Source organism: Bombina bombina, chromosome 6 (assembly GCF_027579735.1).
Source record: "Bombina bombina isolate aBomBom1 chromosome 6, aBomBom1.pri, whole genome shotgun sequence".
Classification (NCBI taxonomy): domain Eukaryota; kingdom Metazoa; phylum Chordata; class Amphibia; order Anura; family Bombinatoridae; genus Bombina; species Bombina bombina.
The window spans coordinates 500,052,160-500,069,163 of NC_069504.1; the positions used below are offsets into that span (position 1 = coordinate 500,052,160).

Below are 17,004 nucleotides of genomic sequence, written 5' to 3' on the forward strand. Positions count from 1 at the left end.
CACAGCCATGGAAGTGCTGAGTCCCTAACTCATTTAGATCCAACAATTTGCTAAAGAAGAGGCTCTTATGCAGATCCTAATTGACAAAGCGCCTTCAGAATTTGAGCTAAATCTTTAGCTTAGCAGTTAAAGACCTACAACACGAAGCACACTGGAAGTGAAAGTTCACACGGACTCACCGCGTGGGACATACTTGCCGTCCGATGAACAGATAGCCTCTATAACCGCACCACCGGTGCATCTACATGATCTGCCAACATTGCAGAAGCTGCCTGTCTATATGGGTAGTTTGGTGATCAACTCCGCCCTGCTGTCAGACATGTGGTTCTCTTGTGTACTCACAATGCTGTGTCCTTCAATCAAGAAGTAAGAATTCAGTTTTGATTCAGCTCTGCACCAAGGAACTACAGGAGGAGGACATAACTATGTGCCTTTTTTGCAGAAGCAGATTCTGAGCGGGCAGTTACCACTGGAATCATTGAAGACTGTCATTAGACAAGAGCTTTTGCATAGTCAGCTGACCTGGCAGTGGAGTAATAAGACAGACAAGTCTGCTAATCCAATCGGCATATCCAGTAAGACACCACTGTGCCTGGTTTGGATGAATTGGTATCTATACTAGACGAGCCCCTGTGACGAAAGCAGTGACAGAGTGACGCTCCAGCGTGTATGTTGGGCGACTCACAACAGTCCCGACCAGCTGTATCTGGCACTTCATCTTGTGCCACTCCGCTTGTGAGTAGATTCATCTTTGGGGGAAGGGGTCTGTCCTGTGTTCCAGAATATTTACATACGTTACTGTTCTATGGTGGCGCCTCTCTTGTTTCTCTTTTATCTACAGGACTTTTCACTTTGTAAGATTATACAGTTGTAATTCCCTTATAGAGACCCCACCTTTTATCTATGCACATTTAAGACCCTTTTCCCTCAAGTATATGCAGATTGGATGGTGTTCAAATCCTAGCTTAACAGAATGTCCAGTTCTGGCTCTTTAGTTCCCCCTTTTTTTTCTCTCTCTCTTTCCCTCTTCTTATCACACTTAATATCTCGCTTAGTGTTTTGTTTTTTCTTAGATTAGATTAATATTATTTTTATTATTATTATTATCCTTGCTGTGCATTCACTGGGATACAAATGAGGATAATTATGTAGGTTTGCCTGTATTATACAGAACTTCTTTATGTAACTTTGCAGTAGATTTGTACTTCTTATCACGTCTTTGTATGTTTTATTTTGACATTATCCTCAAAAATAAAATAAAATCTGGGAGTAGACTGTCCCTTTCACCCCTTAGTGACCAGACAATTTTTCAATGTTCTTACCCTTAAGGACCAGGGCTATTTTTAAATTGTTGCTGTGTTTGTGTTTAGCTGTAATTTTCCTCTTACTCATTTACTGTACCCACACATTATATACCATTTTTCTTGCCATTAGATGGACTTTCTAAAGATACCATTTTCATCATATCTTATAATTTACTATAAAAAAAATTTTTATAAAATATGATGGAAAAACCCACACCTTTTTCTAACTTTGACCCCCAAAATCTGTTACACATCTACAACCACCAAAAAACACCCATGCTAAATAGTTTCTAAATTGTGTCCTGAGTTTAGAAATACCCAATGTTTACATGTTCTTTGGGGGGGTTTTGCAAGTTATAGGGCAATAAGTACAAGTAGCACTTTATATTTTTTTTAGAAGACATCCCAAAGTATTGATTTAGGCCCATTTTGGTATATTTCATGCCACCATTTCACCGCCAAATACAATAAAAAAAAATAAAAAAATTGTTCACTTTTTCACTAATTTTAGGTTTCCCACAAATTTACAAACAGCTTGTACAATTATGGCACAAATGGTTGCAAATGCGTCTCTGGGATCCCCTTTGTTCAGAAATAACAGACATATATGGCTTTGGCATTACTTTTTGGTAATTAGAAGGCCGCTAAATGTCGCTGCGCACCACACTTGTATTATGCCCAGCCGTTAAGGGGATAATTAGGTAGCTTGTAGGGTTAATTTTAGTTTTAGTGTAGGAAACAACCCAAAGTATTGATATAGGCCCATTATGGTATATATTCATGTCACCATTTCACCGCCAAATGCAATCAAATAAAAAAAATGTTCACTTTTTCACTAACTTTAGGTTTCTCACTGAAATGATTTACAAACAGCTTGTGCAATTATGGCACAAATGGTTGTAAATGAGTCTCTGGGATCCCCTTTGTTCAGAAATAACAGACATATATGGCTTTGGCGCTGCTTTTTTTAATTAGAAGGCCGCTAAATGACGCTGCGCACCACACTTGTATTATGCCCAGCAGTTAAGGGGTTAATTAGGTAGCTTGTAGGGTTCATTTTAGCTTTAGTGTAGAGATCAGACTCCCACCTCACACATCCTACCCCCTGATTCCTTCCAACCTCCCTGATCCCCCCCATACAGCTCTCTAACCCTACCCCCCTCTACCTATTTGCCGCCATCTTGGGTACTGGCAGCTGTCTGCCAGTATCCCCCCGTCCTTCACATACTGTGACGACTCAAACCTTCTCAGCGTCACAATAGAGGGGTGTGGGCATGAAGGGTGAATGGCACACAGCTCTGGTTCCCTTATCCTTGCAACTCTGCAAAAGGACCTTAAAAGGGATACCACATTAGCCCCAGATCTTGTCCACACTGCTCTAATTAACAATTTCCCTGCTGCCACCACCAAAACTTTTAAATTAAAGGGGAGTTTAGAAGAACCCCTAAAAACTCACACTATTTAATACTTAGGTAACATGCCTTTAACCTTGTCTCAACAGGAGTGTGAATTCGGAAATTAGAGCCCAAAGACAGAATGAGATTTTCTATGCGTTTAATAACAAAAATATCAATACAGGTTACACAGTGCAAAATTATAAAGACATTCAAAATAACATACAAATGCAAAGCTACAGTTCTTTAAAAACAAAATGGGACATGAAAAGAATGACACAAAATCTTACTTATTATCAAATTCCTTTAGATATGTGGAGAGCTGCCATTCCAGATGTTAAGTCGCTTCAGTCCCCAGGGCAGTTCTACCTAAAAAACCTCTCTCTTGCCTACTTGAATCAAATTCTCTTTGTCTTGTCAAAAGACAACGCCCTGGTTATGATTTACGCGTTCAACCAATTACAAACAAGTCTTAACCCCCGCTATCAGTCATCAAGGGGAGGAGTGTTCTGCATTCCTACACACAGTTACACAAACAGCATTAGGCTAAGGAGGGGGAAGGGGTCTCGGCCCACAGCTTCTCCGAATACAGATTCCACACAAAGAAATAACAGTTCACCTTAACCCCTTGCAGGTTGAGACAATACCACCTCTTCTGAGCAGCCAATCCAGGCATAAACTACTCCACGATTGTATCATGACACCTCCCCTTTTAAAATGGTGGAAATAGGGGGTCAGCCCACGCTGATCCCCTATGTCAACCTAAATCCTAGTCTTTCCTCATTCATAAGGCCAGATCTGCCCTTTCTGTGCACTCTTAGCATTCATTTGCCCCTTGTAACAATTAGCATCAGCTGACAATTTCTCTCATGGAGGACATTTCCTTGCAGGATATCACACACTAGCTCTCACTCATAAAGGGATCTAGAAGCCCCTCAGGGTAACTCACTGGGGGACTAAGAGCAATTCTTGCTATGCTTAGGCCAGATACTCCACTGTTCACACCTACCCCAGTATGCTCTGTAGGAGTAGCAGGTTCATTAGTCACTGCAGCTACATCTCCCTCCCCCTCTTCTTCACATCTGCCATTCCTGTAGGGGAGGTCCACAGCCACACCCAGGGTCCCATCTTGTTTTACCCTTTGTAACAGAGCAGGATGTACTCTGACCCCTACACCAGCCATGCCATTCACTCCTCCTTCCATATGGAATGCTGGTTCTAGCACAGAAGGGTATACACATTTAGTCTGCCCTTCTGCCCAGCCCTGCTGCTCTCTCACATTCCCGCACACTGCATCAGGCATCCCATTGTCACAATCAATGGCAGTATAACCCTTTTCACTGGCACAATACAGTACTGGTACAGGTTCAGATAAATCATCATTAACCCTAGGCTCTCCCTCCCAGCGCCCATGTTCAAAAGAAGTAACATTGTCAATACATCCCTCTTCATCAGAACAAGACATTAATGGTGTACACAAAGGCAGAGTTGCATTAACCCTCAGTCCCCCCTCCCAGCAATTATGTTCAAGGGATACCTCCAGCTCTGGTGCAGCTAGCGATGTGTCCATCCCCAGCCTCCCCTCTGGGTCCCCCAAAGTTTCACTAAGTACCTCAGTTGGTGCAGGGCCCTCTACTGGCCCTTCCAGGTTGCAGGTGTTGTCTTCTGGGGCTTACTGACAAAGCATCCAGCCCAAATCATCGCAAAGCAAAACATCAACAGGGATATCCGCAGAAATCCCAACCTCCCGCAAACCTTTTCCCGCACCCCAATCAAGGTACACTCGTGCCAAAGGCACTGCGGGGCACACTCCCCCAATTCCTTGAATGGACACAGTCCTCCCTGGTATAATGTTCTCCGGCTTTACCATTTCAGGATGCACCAAGGTAACCAAAGCTCCACTATTCCTGAGTCCTGTTGCCACCTGGTCACCCACAGATACCCTCTGTAGGTTATCTCTCCGCTTTTGCCTTGGGAACCCACCCACAAACAAAACAGATGCTGGTCCCCCAGCCACATTCCCACCCTCAGGCTTCTTCTTTTCTGGGCAGGTGAAACTCAGATGCCCCATCTGGTTACAAGTGAAACACCAGCGGGTATCCCCCTGTCCCGGTGTGGCCCCTGCCCCTCTGGCTGTAGGGTGTAGATGAGATGGTTTCTCTGCTACCTTGGTTGCTCTTTTCCACTTAAGAGACACAGCTTGAATAGCTGCCTGCCTTGTTTCAGGTGCTCTGTTGTTGGCGTAATCATTAGCCAGATCTGCAGCCTCTGCCACTGTTTTGGGCTTTCTGTCCAGAATCCATACTCTGGCATCAGGACTTTGCATTTGCATGAACTGCTCCAGGATCATCAAATCCTCCAAAGCCTCATGAGTGAGGACTTATAGGCCCCCAGTCCATTGCTTAAAAGCAGACCTTAGCTGTGCAACATATTCTGTGCAGCTGTCCTCTGCACTTTGGTGAAGACTCCGAAATTTTTTCCTGTAGAATTCCGGAGTGAGCTTAAAACTTTTTAATCAGGCTGTTTTTATGGCCTCATACATCATCCTCCCCTGGAAGTGAAGCAAATACATCCAGTGCTTTACCCTTCAGACGAGGAGCTAAATAGCGAACCCATTGCTCTGGGGGCAGCTGATACTGCTTGCATACCTTCTCAAAGCCCCTCAGAAAAACATCCAAGTCAGTGTCTCTTTCCAACATTGGAAAATACTCCAGACGGGGCCTCTCTGTTGCAGTCTCCCCGCGTCCACTGGTTTGGGGAGACAGGCTGGTTCTGTTCCTCTGTATAGCCTCCAGCTCATGTCTCCGTTGAGCATCCTTTTTCTTTCTCTCGCTGCAGCCTCTCTCGCTTCTTTTCTTTCTCTCGCTGCAGCCTCTCTCGCTCTTTTCTTTCTCTCTTTCTGCAGCCTCCCTCTTTCTCTCAGCTGCTTCTTGAAACTTGAGGATCAATTCCATTCTCAGTTTAGGATCAGCATCTCCCAAGTACCCGAGTGCTGTTTGTAGCTCAGACTCCTTTTCCCTCACAGGGGTAACAGCAGTAGGTACCATCTCCTGGGTTACCAGTTCCACAGTAACCCTCTCTGTGCCTGTTTCCTGCTCTGCTGGAAGGTCATCTGCATGCTGCAGTTCCTGGACCAACTGCTCCTTAGTTTTGCAAAAAGTTGCAATGGCTCTCTCCTGACAAATTAGCTCCAGGGATTCTTCCGGCATCTTTCTATATGCTTCCATAATGAGAGTAGCAACGAACAAACAAGAGGAAGGGAAAAAACACAATTTATGCTTACCTGATAAATTTATTTCTCTTGTGGTGTATCCAGTCCACGGATCATCCATTACTTGTGGGATATTCTCATTCCCAACAGGAAGTTGCAAGAGGACACCCACAGCTGAGCTGTTATATAGCTCCTCCCCTAACTGCCATATCCAGTCATTCGAACGAAAACAAGCCTAGAAAGGAGAAACCATAGGGTGCAGTGGTGACTGTAGTTTAAATGTAAAAATTACCTTACACCACAAGAGAAATAAATTTATCAGGTAAGCATAAATTGTGTTTTCTCTTGTAAGGTGTATCCAGTCCACGGATCATCCATTACTTGTGGGATACCAATACTAAAGCTAAAGTACACGGATGAAGGGAGGGACAAGGCAGGCACTTAAACGGAAGGTACCACTGCCTGTAAAACCTTTCTCCCAAAAATAGCCTCCGAAGAAGCAAAAGTATCAAATTTGTAGAATTTTTAAAAAGTATGAAGCGAAGACCAAGTCGCCGCCTTGCAAATCTGTTCAACAGAAGCCTCATTTTTAAAGGCCCAAGTGGAAGCCACAGCTCTAGTAGAATGAGCTGTAATCCTTTCAGGAGGCTGCTGGCCAGCAGTCTCACAGGCTAAGCGGATTATGCTTCTTAGACAAAAAGAAAGAGAGGTTGCCGAAGCCTTTTGACCTCTCCTCTGTCCACAGTAGACAACAAACAAAGCAGATGTTTGACGAAAATCTTTAGTAGCTTGTAAGTAAAACTTTAAAGCACGAACCACGTCCAGATTGTGTAATAGACGTTCCTCCTTCGAAGAAGGATTAGGACACAAGGATGGAACAACAATCTCTTGATTGATATTCTTGTTAGATACCACCTTAGGTAAAAACCCAGGTTTGGTACGCAGGACTACCTTATCCGTATGAAAAATCAGATAAGGAGAATCACATTGTAAAGCAGATAACTCGGAGACTCTACGAGCCGAGGAAATAGCTACCAAAAAAAGAACTTTCCAAGATAAAAGTTTGATATCTATGGAATGAAGAGGTTCAAACGGAACTCCTTGAAGAACCTTAAGAACCAAATTTAAACTCCATGGTGGAGCAACAGGTTTAAACACAGGCTTGATTCTAACTAAAGCCTAACAAAATGCCTGAACGTCTGGAACATCTGCTTGTACAAAAGAATAGAGAGAGCAGAAATCTGTCCTTTTAAGGAACTAGCTGACAATCCTTTTTCCAAACCTTCTTGGAGAAAGGATAATATCCTGGGAATCCTGACCTTACTCCATGAGTAAACCTTGGATTCACACCAATAAAGATATTTACGCCAAATCTTATGGTAAATTTTCCTGGTGACAGGCTTTCGTGCCTGTATTAAGGTATCAATGACTGACTCGGAGAAGCCACGCTTTGATAAAATCAAGCGTTCAATCTCCAGTCAGTCAGTCTCAGAGAAATTAGATTTGGATGGTTGAAAGGACCCTGAAGTAGAAGGTCCCGTCTCAGAGGCAGAGACCATGGTGGAAAGGATGACATGTCCACTAGATCTGCATACCAGGTCCTGTGTGGCCACGCAGGTGCTATTAGAATCACTGATGCTCTCTCCTGCTTGATCTTGGCAATCAGTCGAGGGAGCAGAGGAAACGGTGGAAACACATAAGCCAGGTTGAAAGACCAGGGCGCTGCTAGAGCATCTATCAGTGTCGCCTTGGGATCCCTGGACCTGGATCCGTAACACGGAATCTTGGCGTTCTGGCGAGACGCCATGAGATCCAGTTCTGGTTTGCCCCAACGATGAATCAATTGTGCAAACACCTCCGGATGGAGTTCCCACTGCCCCGGATGAAAAGTCTGTCGACTTAGAAAATCCGCCTCCCAGTTCTCTACACCTGGGATATGGATAGCTGATAGGTGGCAAGAGTGAACCTCTGCCCAGCGAATTATTTTTGAAACTTCTAACATCGCTAGGGAACTTCTTGTTCCCCCTTGATGGTTGATGTAAGCCACAGTCGTGATGTTGTCGGACTGAAATCTGATGTACCTCAGAGTTGCTAACTGAGGCCAAGCCTGAAGAGCATTGAATATCGCTCTTAGTTCCAGAATATTTATTGGAAGGAGAGAGTCTCCTCCTGAGTCCACGATCCCTGAGCCTTCAGGGAGTTCCAGACTGCACCCCGACCTAGAAGGCTGGCATCTGTTGTTACAATCGTCCAATCTGGCCTGCGAAAGGTCATACCTTTGGACAGATGGACCCGAGATAGCCACCAGAGAAGAGAATCCCTGGTCTCTTGGTCCAGATTCAGTTGAGGGGACAAATTTGTGTAATCCCCGTTCCACTGACTGAGCATGCATAGTTGCAGCGGTCTGAGATGTAAGCGTGCAAACGGCACTATGTCTATTGCCGCTACCATTAAGCCGATTACTTCCATACACTGAGCCACTGAAGGGCGCGGAATGGAATGAAGAAACCGGCAGGAATTTAGAAGCTTTGATAACCTGGACTCCGTCAGGTAAATTTTCATTTCTACAGAATCTATCAGAGTCCCTAGGAAGGAAACTCTTGTGAGTGGGGATAGAGAACTCTTTTCCTCGTTCACTTTCCACCCATGCGACCTCAGAAATGCCAGTACTACGTCCGTATGAGACTTGGCAATTTGGAAGTTTGACGCCTGTATCAGGATGTTGTCTAAATAAGGGGCCACTGCTATGCCCCGCGGCCTTAGGACCGCCAGAAGCGACCCTAGAACCTTCGTAAAGATTCTTGGGGCTGTAGCTAATCCAAAGGGAAGAGCTACAAACTGGTAATGCCTGTCTAGGAAGGCAAACATGAGAAACCGATGATGATCTTTGTGTATCTGAATGTGAAGATAAGCATCCTTTAGATCCACTGTAGTCATATATTGACCCTCCTGGATCATAGGTAGGATGGTACGAATAGTCTCCATCTTGAATGATGGAACTCTGAGGAATTTGTTTAAGATCTTTAGATCCAAAATTGGTCTGAAGGTTCCCTCTTTTTTGGGAACCACAAACAGATTTGAGTAAAAACCCTGTCCCTGTTCCTCCTTTGGAACTGGATGGATCACTCCCATAACTAGGAGGTCTCGTACACAGTGTAAGAATGCCTCTCTCTTTATCTGGTTTGCAGATAATTGTGAAAGGTGAAATCTCCCTTTTGGGGGGGAAGCTTTGAAGTCCAGAAGATATCCCTGGGATATAATTTCCAACGCCCAGGGATCCTGGACATCTCTTGCCCACGCCTGGGCGAAGAGTGAATGTCTGCCCCCTACTAGATCCGTTACCGGATAGGGGGCCGTTCCTTCATGCTGTCTTAGAGGCAGCAGCAGGCTTTTTGGCCTGCTTACCTTTGTTCCAGGTCTGGTTTGGTCTCCAGACAGTCTTGGACTGAGCAACAGTTCCCTCTTGTTTTGCATTAGAGGAAGTTGATGCCGCACCTGCCTTGAAGTTTCGAAAGGCACGAAAATTAGACTGTTTGGCCCTTGATTTGGACCTATCCTGAGGAAGGGCATGACCTTTTCCTCCAGTGATATCAGCAATAATCTCCTTCAAACCAGGCCCGAATAGGGTCTGCCCCTTGAAGGGAATGTTAAGCAGCTTAGATTTTGAAGTCACGCCAGCTGACCATAATTTAAGCCATAGCGCCCTGCGCGCCTGTATAGCAAAACCAGAATTCTTGGCCGTTAGTTTAGTCAAATGAACAATGGCATCAGAAACAAAGGAATTGGCTAGCTTAAGTGCTCTAAGCTTGCCAAGTATGTCGTCCAATGGAGTCGCTACCTGTAAAGCCTCTTCCAGAGACTCAAACCAGAACGCCGCAGCAGCAGTGACAGGAGCAATGCATGCAAGGGGCTGTAGGATAAAACCTTGTTGAATAAACATTTTCTTAAGGTAACCTAATTTTTTATCCATTGGATCTGAAAAAGCACAACTGTCCTCGACAGGGATAGTAGTACGCTTTGCTAGAGTAGAAACTGCTCCCTCCACCTTAGGGACTGTCTGCCATAAGTCCCGTGTGGTGGCGTCTATAGGAAACATTTTTCTAAAAATAGGAGGGGGAGAGAACGGCACACCTGGTCTATCCCATTCCTTATTAATAATTTCTGTAAACCTTTTAGGCATTGGAAAAACATCAGTACACACCGGCACTGCATAGTATTTATCCAGTCTACACAATTTCTCTGGCACTGCAATTGTATCAGTCATTCAGAGCAGCTAAAACCTCCCTGAGCAACACGTGGAGGTGTTCAAGCTTAAATTTAAATGTAGAAATAGAGTCTGGTATCTTTCCTGAGTCAGAAACATCACCCACAGACTGAAGCTCTCCTTCCTCAGCTTCTGCATATTGTGAGGCAGTATCAGACATGGTTCTTAAAGCGTCAGTATGCTCTGCATTTCGTCTAACCCCAGAGCTATCTCGCTTACCTCTAAATTCAGGTAGTCTGGCTAATACCGCTGACAGTGTATTATCCATGACTGCCGCCATGTCTTGTAAAGTAAACGCTATGGGCGCCCTGGATGTACTTGGCGCCATTTGAGCGTGAGTCCTTTGAGCGGGAGTCAAAGGATCTGACACGTGGGGAGAGTTAGTCGGCATAACTTCCCCCTTGTCAGATTCCTCTGGTGATAAATTTTTTAAAAGACATAATATGATCTTTATTGCTTAAAGTGAAATCAGTACATTTGGTACACATTCTAAGAGGGGGTTCCACCATGGCTTTTAAACATAATGAACAAGGAGTTTCCTCTATGTCAGACATGTTTATACAGACTAGCAATGAGACTAGCAAGCTTGGAAAACACTTTGAATCAAGTTAACAAGCAAATATAATAAACGGTACTGTGCCTTTAAGAGAAACAAATTGTCAAAAATTGAAAAACAGTGAAAAAAGGCAGTAAATCAATCGAAATTTTTAAAGTGTATGTAATAAGCTAACAGAGCATTGCACCCACTTGCAAATGGATGATTAACCCTTTAGTTCAAAAAAAGGATCAAATAAACGATAGAAGTTTTTTAACAGTCACAACAAACTGCCACAGCCTGCTGTGGCCCTGCCTTCCCCAAAAAACGATTTTGGAAAGCCTTTGAGCCCTTCAGAGATATACTATAGCATTCAGGGAACTTCTGAGGGAAGCTGGATTGTAATTTTAACTGCGCAAAAAAGCGCTAAAATAGGCCCCTCCCACTCATACTACAACAGTGGAAAGCCTCAGGAAACTGTTTCTAGGCAAAATTTAAGCCAGCCATGTGGAAAAAAACTAGGCCCCAATAAAATTTTATCACCAAAGCATATATAAAAAAGATTAAACATGCCAGCAAACGTTTTATATTGCAATTTTAAAAGGGTATTACCCCTGAGAGTAAGCATGATACCAGTCACTATTAAATCACTGTATTCAGGCTTAACTTACATTAATCCGGTATCAGCAGCATTTTCTAGCATTTCCATTTCTAGAAAAAATTGTAACTGCACATACCTCATAGCAGAGTAACCTGCACGCCATTCTCCCGCTGAAGTTACCTCTCTCCTCAGACATATGTGAGAACAGCAATGGATCTTAGTTACAACCTGCTAAAATCATAGAAACCTCAGGCAGATTCTTCTTCTATTTACTGCCTGGGATAAAATTGCACAACTCCGGTACTATTTAAAAATAACAAACTTTTTATTGAAGAAAAAAAAACATAATTTATGCTTACCTGATAAATTCCTTTCTTCTGTAGTGTGATCAGTCCACGGGTCATCATTACTTGTGGGATATTAACTGCTCCCCTACAGGAAGTGCAAGAGGATTCACCCAGCAGAGTTGCTATATAGCTCCTCCCCTCTACGTCACCTCCAGTCATTCGACCAAGGACCAACGAGAAAGGAGAAGCCAAGGGTGTAGTGGTGACTGGAGTATAATTTAAAAAATATTTACCTGCCTTAAAAAACAGGGCGGGCCGTGGACTGATCACACTACAGAAGAAAGGAATTTATCAGGTAAGCATAAATTATGTTTTCTTCTGTTAAGTGTGATCAGTCCACGGGTCATCATTACTTGTGGGATACCAATACCAAAGCAAAAGTGCACGGATGACGGGAGGGATAGGCAGGCTCTTTATACAGAAGGAACCACTGCCTGAAGAACCTTTCTCCCAAAAATAGCCTCCGAGGAAGCAAAAGTGTCAAATTTGTAAAATTTGGAAAAAGTATGAAGCGAAGACCAAGTTGCAGCCTTGCAAATCTGTTCAACAGAGGCCTCATTCTTAAAGGCCCAAGTGGAAGCCACAGCTCTAGTGGAATGAGCTGTAATTCTTTCAGGAGGCTGCTGTCCAGCAGTCTCATAAGCTAAACGAATTATGCTACGAAGCCAAAAAGAGAGAGAGGTAGCAGAAGCTTTTTGACCTCTCCTCTGACCAGAGTAAACGACAAACAGGGAAGACGTTTGTCGAAAATCTTTAGTTGCCTGTAAATAAAATTTAAGGGCACGAACTACATCCAGATTGTGCAAAAGACGTTCCTTCCTCGAAGAAGGATTTGGGCACAAGGATGGAACAACAATCTCCTGATTGATATTCCTGTTAGTGACTACCTTAGGTAAGAACCCAGGCTTAGTACGCAGAACTACCTTATCCGAGTGAAAAATCAAATAAGGAGAATCACAATGTAAGGCTGATAACTCAGAGACTCTTCGAGCCGAGGAAATAGCCATTAAAAATAGAACTTTCCAAGATAACAACTTTATATCAATGGAATGAAGGGGTTCAAACGGAACACCCTGTAAAACGTTAAGAACAAGGTTTAAACTCCATGGTGGAGCCACAGCTTTAAACACAGGTTTAATCCTGGCCAAAGCCTGACAAAAAGCCTGAACGTCTGGAACTTCTGACAGACGCTTGTGTAACAGAATGGACAGAGCTGAGATCTGTCCCTTTAAGGAACTAGCGGATAACCCCTTTTCTAAACCTTCTTGTAGAAAAGACAATATCCTAGGAATCCTAACCTTACTCCAAGAGTAACCTTTGGATTCGCACCAATATAGGTATTTACGCCATATTTTATGGTAAATCTTTCTGGTAACAGGCTTCCTAGCCTGTATTAAGGTATCAATAACTGACTCAGAAAAACCACGCTTTGATAAGATCAAGCGTTCAATTTCCAAGCAGTCAGCTTCAGAGAAGTTAGATTTTGATGTTTGAAAGGACCCTGAATCAGAAGGTCCTGTTTCAGAGGTAACGACCAAGGTGGACAGAATGACATGTCCACCAGATCTGTATACCAAGTCCTGCGTGGCCATGCAGGCGCTATTAGAATCACTGATGCTTTCTCCTGTTTGATTCTGGCAATCAATCGAGGAAGCATCGGGAAAGGTGGAAACACATGAGCCATCCTGAAGGTCCATGGTGCTGTCAAGGCATCTATCAGGACCGCTCCCGGATCCCTGGATCTGGACCCGTAGCGCGGAAGCTTGGCGTTCTGTCGAGACGCCATGAGATCTATCTCTGGTTTGCCCCAACGTCGAAGTATTTGGGCAAAGACCTCTGGATGAAGTTCCCACTCCCCCGGATGAAAAGTCTGACGACTTAAGAAATCCGCCTCCCAGTTCTCCACTCCCGGGATGTGGATTGCAGACAGGTGGCAAGAGTGAGACTCTGCCCAGCGAATTATCTTCGATACTTCCATCATTGCTAGGGAGCTTCTTGTCCCTCCCTGATGGTTGATATAAGCTACAGTCGTGATGTTGTCCGACTGGAACCTGATGAACCCCCGAGTTGCTAACTGGGGCCAAGCCAGAAGAGCATTGAGGACTGCTCTCAATTCCAGAATGTTTATTGGAAGAAGACTCTCCTCCTGATTCCATAGTCCCTGAGCCTTCAGAGAATTCCAGACAGCGCCCCAACCTAGTAGGCTGGCGTCTGTTGTTACAATTGACCAGTCTGGCCTGCTGAATGGCATTCCCCTGGACAGATGTGGCCGATAAAGCCACCATAGAAGAGAATTTCTGGTCTCTTGAATGGAATGAAGGACACGGCATGCACTTTGAAGTTTTGTTAACCTGTCCTCTGTCAGGTAAATCTTCATTTCTACAGAATCTATCAGAGTCCCCAGGAAGGGAACTCTTGTGAGTGGAAAGAGAGAACTTTTCTCTTCGTTCACTTTCCATCCATGCGACCTTAGAAATGCCAGTACTATCTCTGTATGAGATTTGGCAGTTTGAAAGCTTGAAGCTTGTATCAGTATGTCGTCTAAGTACGGAGCTACTGAAATTCCTCGCGGTCGTAGTACCGCCAGAAGAGTGCCCAGAACCTTTGTGAAGATTCTTGGAGCCGTAGCCAGTCCGAATGGAAGAACTACAAACTGGTAATGCCTGTCTAAAAAGGCAAACCTTAGATACCGGTAATGACTTCTGTGAATCGGTATGTGAAGGTAAGCATCCTTTAAATCCACTGTGGTCAAGTACTGACCCTCTTGGATCATGGGCAAAATTGTTCGAATAGTTTCCATCTTGAACGATGGAACTCTTAGGAATTTGTTTAGGATCTTTAAATCCAAGATTGGCCTGAAGGTTCCCTCTTTTTTGGGAACTACAAACAGATTTGAGTAAAACCCTTGTCCTTGTTCCAACCGCGGAACTGGATGGATCACTCCCATTAATAAAAGATCTTGTACGCAGCGTAGAAACGCTTCCTTCTTTGTTAGGTTTGTTGACAACCTTGACAGATGAAATCTCCCTCTTGGGGGAGAGGATTTGAAGTCCAGAAGGTATCCCTGAGATATGATCTCTAACGCCCAGGGATCCTGAACATCTCTTGCCCAAGCCTGGGCGAAGAGGGAAAGTCTGCCCCCCACTAGATCCGGTCCCGGATCGGGGGCCCTCAATTCATGCTGTCTTAGGGGCAGCAGCAGGTTTTCTGGCCTGTTTGCCCCTGTTCCAGGACTGGTTAGGTTTCCAGCCTTGTCTGTAGCGAGCAACAGCTCCTTCCTGTTTTGGTGCAGAGGAAGTTGATGCTGCTCCTGCTTTGAAATTACGAAAGGAACGAAAATTGGACTGTCTAGCCTTGGCTTTGGCCTTGTCCTGAGGCAGGGCATGACCTTTACCTCCTGTAATGTCATCAATAATCTCTTTCAAGCCGGGCCCGAATAAGGTCTGCCCTTTGAAAGGAATATTAAGCAATTTAGATTTAGACGTAACATCAGCTGACCAGGATTTTAGCCACAGAGCTCTGCGTGCCTGAATGGCGAATCCTGAATTTTTAGCCGCAAGTTTAGTTAAATGTACTACGGCATCTGAAATAAATGAATTAGCTAACTTAAGGAATTTAAGTTTGTGTGTGATGTCATCTAGTGTGGATGATTGAAGTGTCTCTTCCAGAGACTCAAACCAAAATGCTGCTGCAGCCGTGACAGGCGCAATACATGCAAGAGGTTGCAATATAAACCCTTGTTGAACAAACATTTTCTTAAGGTAACCCTCTAATTTTTTATCCATTGGATCTGAAAAAGCACAGCTATCCTCCACTGGGATAGTGGTACGCTTAGCTAAAGTAGAAACTGCTCCCTCCACCTTAGGGACCATTTGCCATAAGTCCCGTGTGGCGGCGTCTATTGGAAACATTTTTCTGAATATAGGAGGGGGTGAGAAAGGCACACCGGGTCTATCCCACTCCTTAGTAACAATGTCAGTAAGTCTCTTAGGTATAGGAAAAACGTCAGTACTCGTCGGTACCGCAAAATATTTATCCAACCTACACATTTTTTCTGGGATTGCAACTGTGTTACAATCATTCAGAGCCGCTAATACCTCCCCTAGTAACACACGGAGGTTCTCAAGCTTAAATTTAAAATTTGAAATGTCTGAGTCCAGTTTATTTGGATCAGAACCGTCACCCACAGAATGAAGCTCTCCGTCTTCATGTTCTGCAAACTGTGACGCAGTATCAGACATGGCCCTTGCATTATCAGCGCACTCTGTTCTCATCCCAGAGTGATCACGTTTACCTCTTAGTTCTGGTAGTTTAGCCAAAACTTCAGTCATAACAGTAGCCATATCTTGTAATGTGATTTGTAATGGCCGCCCAGATGCACTCGGCGCTACAATATCACGCACCTCCTGAGCGGGAGATGCAGGTACTGACACGTGAGGCGAGTTAGTCGGCATAACTCTCCCCTCGTTGTTTGGTGAAATATGTTCAATTTGTACAGATTGACTATTTTTTAAAGTAGCATCAATACATTTAGTACATAAATTTCTATTGGGCTCCACTTTGGCATTAACACATATAGCACAGAGATATTCCTCTGAATCAGACATGTTTAACACACTAGCAAATAAACAGCAACTTGGAAATACTTTTCAAAGTAGTTTACAAATAATATGAAAACGAACTGTGCCTTTAAGAAGCACAGAAAATATTATAACAGATAAAATAATTAAGTTATAGCATCAATCTTTGTCAGACTATACAGTTTTAGCAAAGGATTGTTCCCCTCAGCAAATGATAACTAACCCAGGCAGCAGAAAAAAATACACAAATAAACGTTTTTTATATCACAGTCAATACAATCAGCACAGTTCTGCTGTATGATTACTTCCCTCAAAAAAGACTCTTGAGATCGCTGAACTCTGTAGAGATGAACCGGATCATGCAGGAAGAAAATGAACCTCTGACTGAGTTTTTCTGATGCATAGTGAAAGCACCAAAATGGCCCCTCCCCCACACACATAACAGTGAGAGAGATCAGTGAAATGCTCTAATTTAAATCAAAACTATTGCCAAGTGGAAAAAAAAGTGCCCAAAACATTTTTTCACCCAGTACCTCAGAGAAAAAAACGTTTTTACATGCCAGCAAAAAAACGTTTTACCTCAATAATTAATTGTCATTTAAAACCTATTGCAAGTCCCTGCAAAATAGGTTAAGTCTATGTATACAGTTTAAAAGCCAGAGAAGTACCATTTCCCAGAAAAATGAAGTGTAAAATATACATACATGACAGCCTGATATCAGCTACATCTACTGCATTTAAGGCTGAGTTTACATTATAACGGTATGG

General features: G+C 43.7%; 1 protein-coding gene across 1 annotated transcript in view; it reads right to left on the minus strand.

Annotated features, from left to right (window-relative positions):
• ARID3B (AT-rich interaction domain 3B) overlaps positions 1 to 17,004 on the minus strand; it is a 288,514-nt gene that overhangs the window by 207,032 nt on the left and 64,478 nt on the right. The window contains exons 5-6 of the mRNA XM_053717369.1: positions 3,756 to 3,769; positions 504 to 522 (exon numbers count right to left, since the gene is read on the minus strand). Coding sequence (XP_053573344.1) covers positions 504 to 522; positions 3,756 to 3,769 — 33 coding nt within the window. The remainder of the gene's footprint in view (positions 1 to 503; positions 523 to 3,755; positions 3,770 to 17,004) is intronic.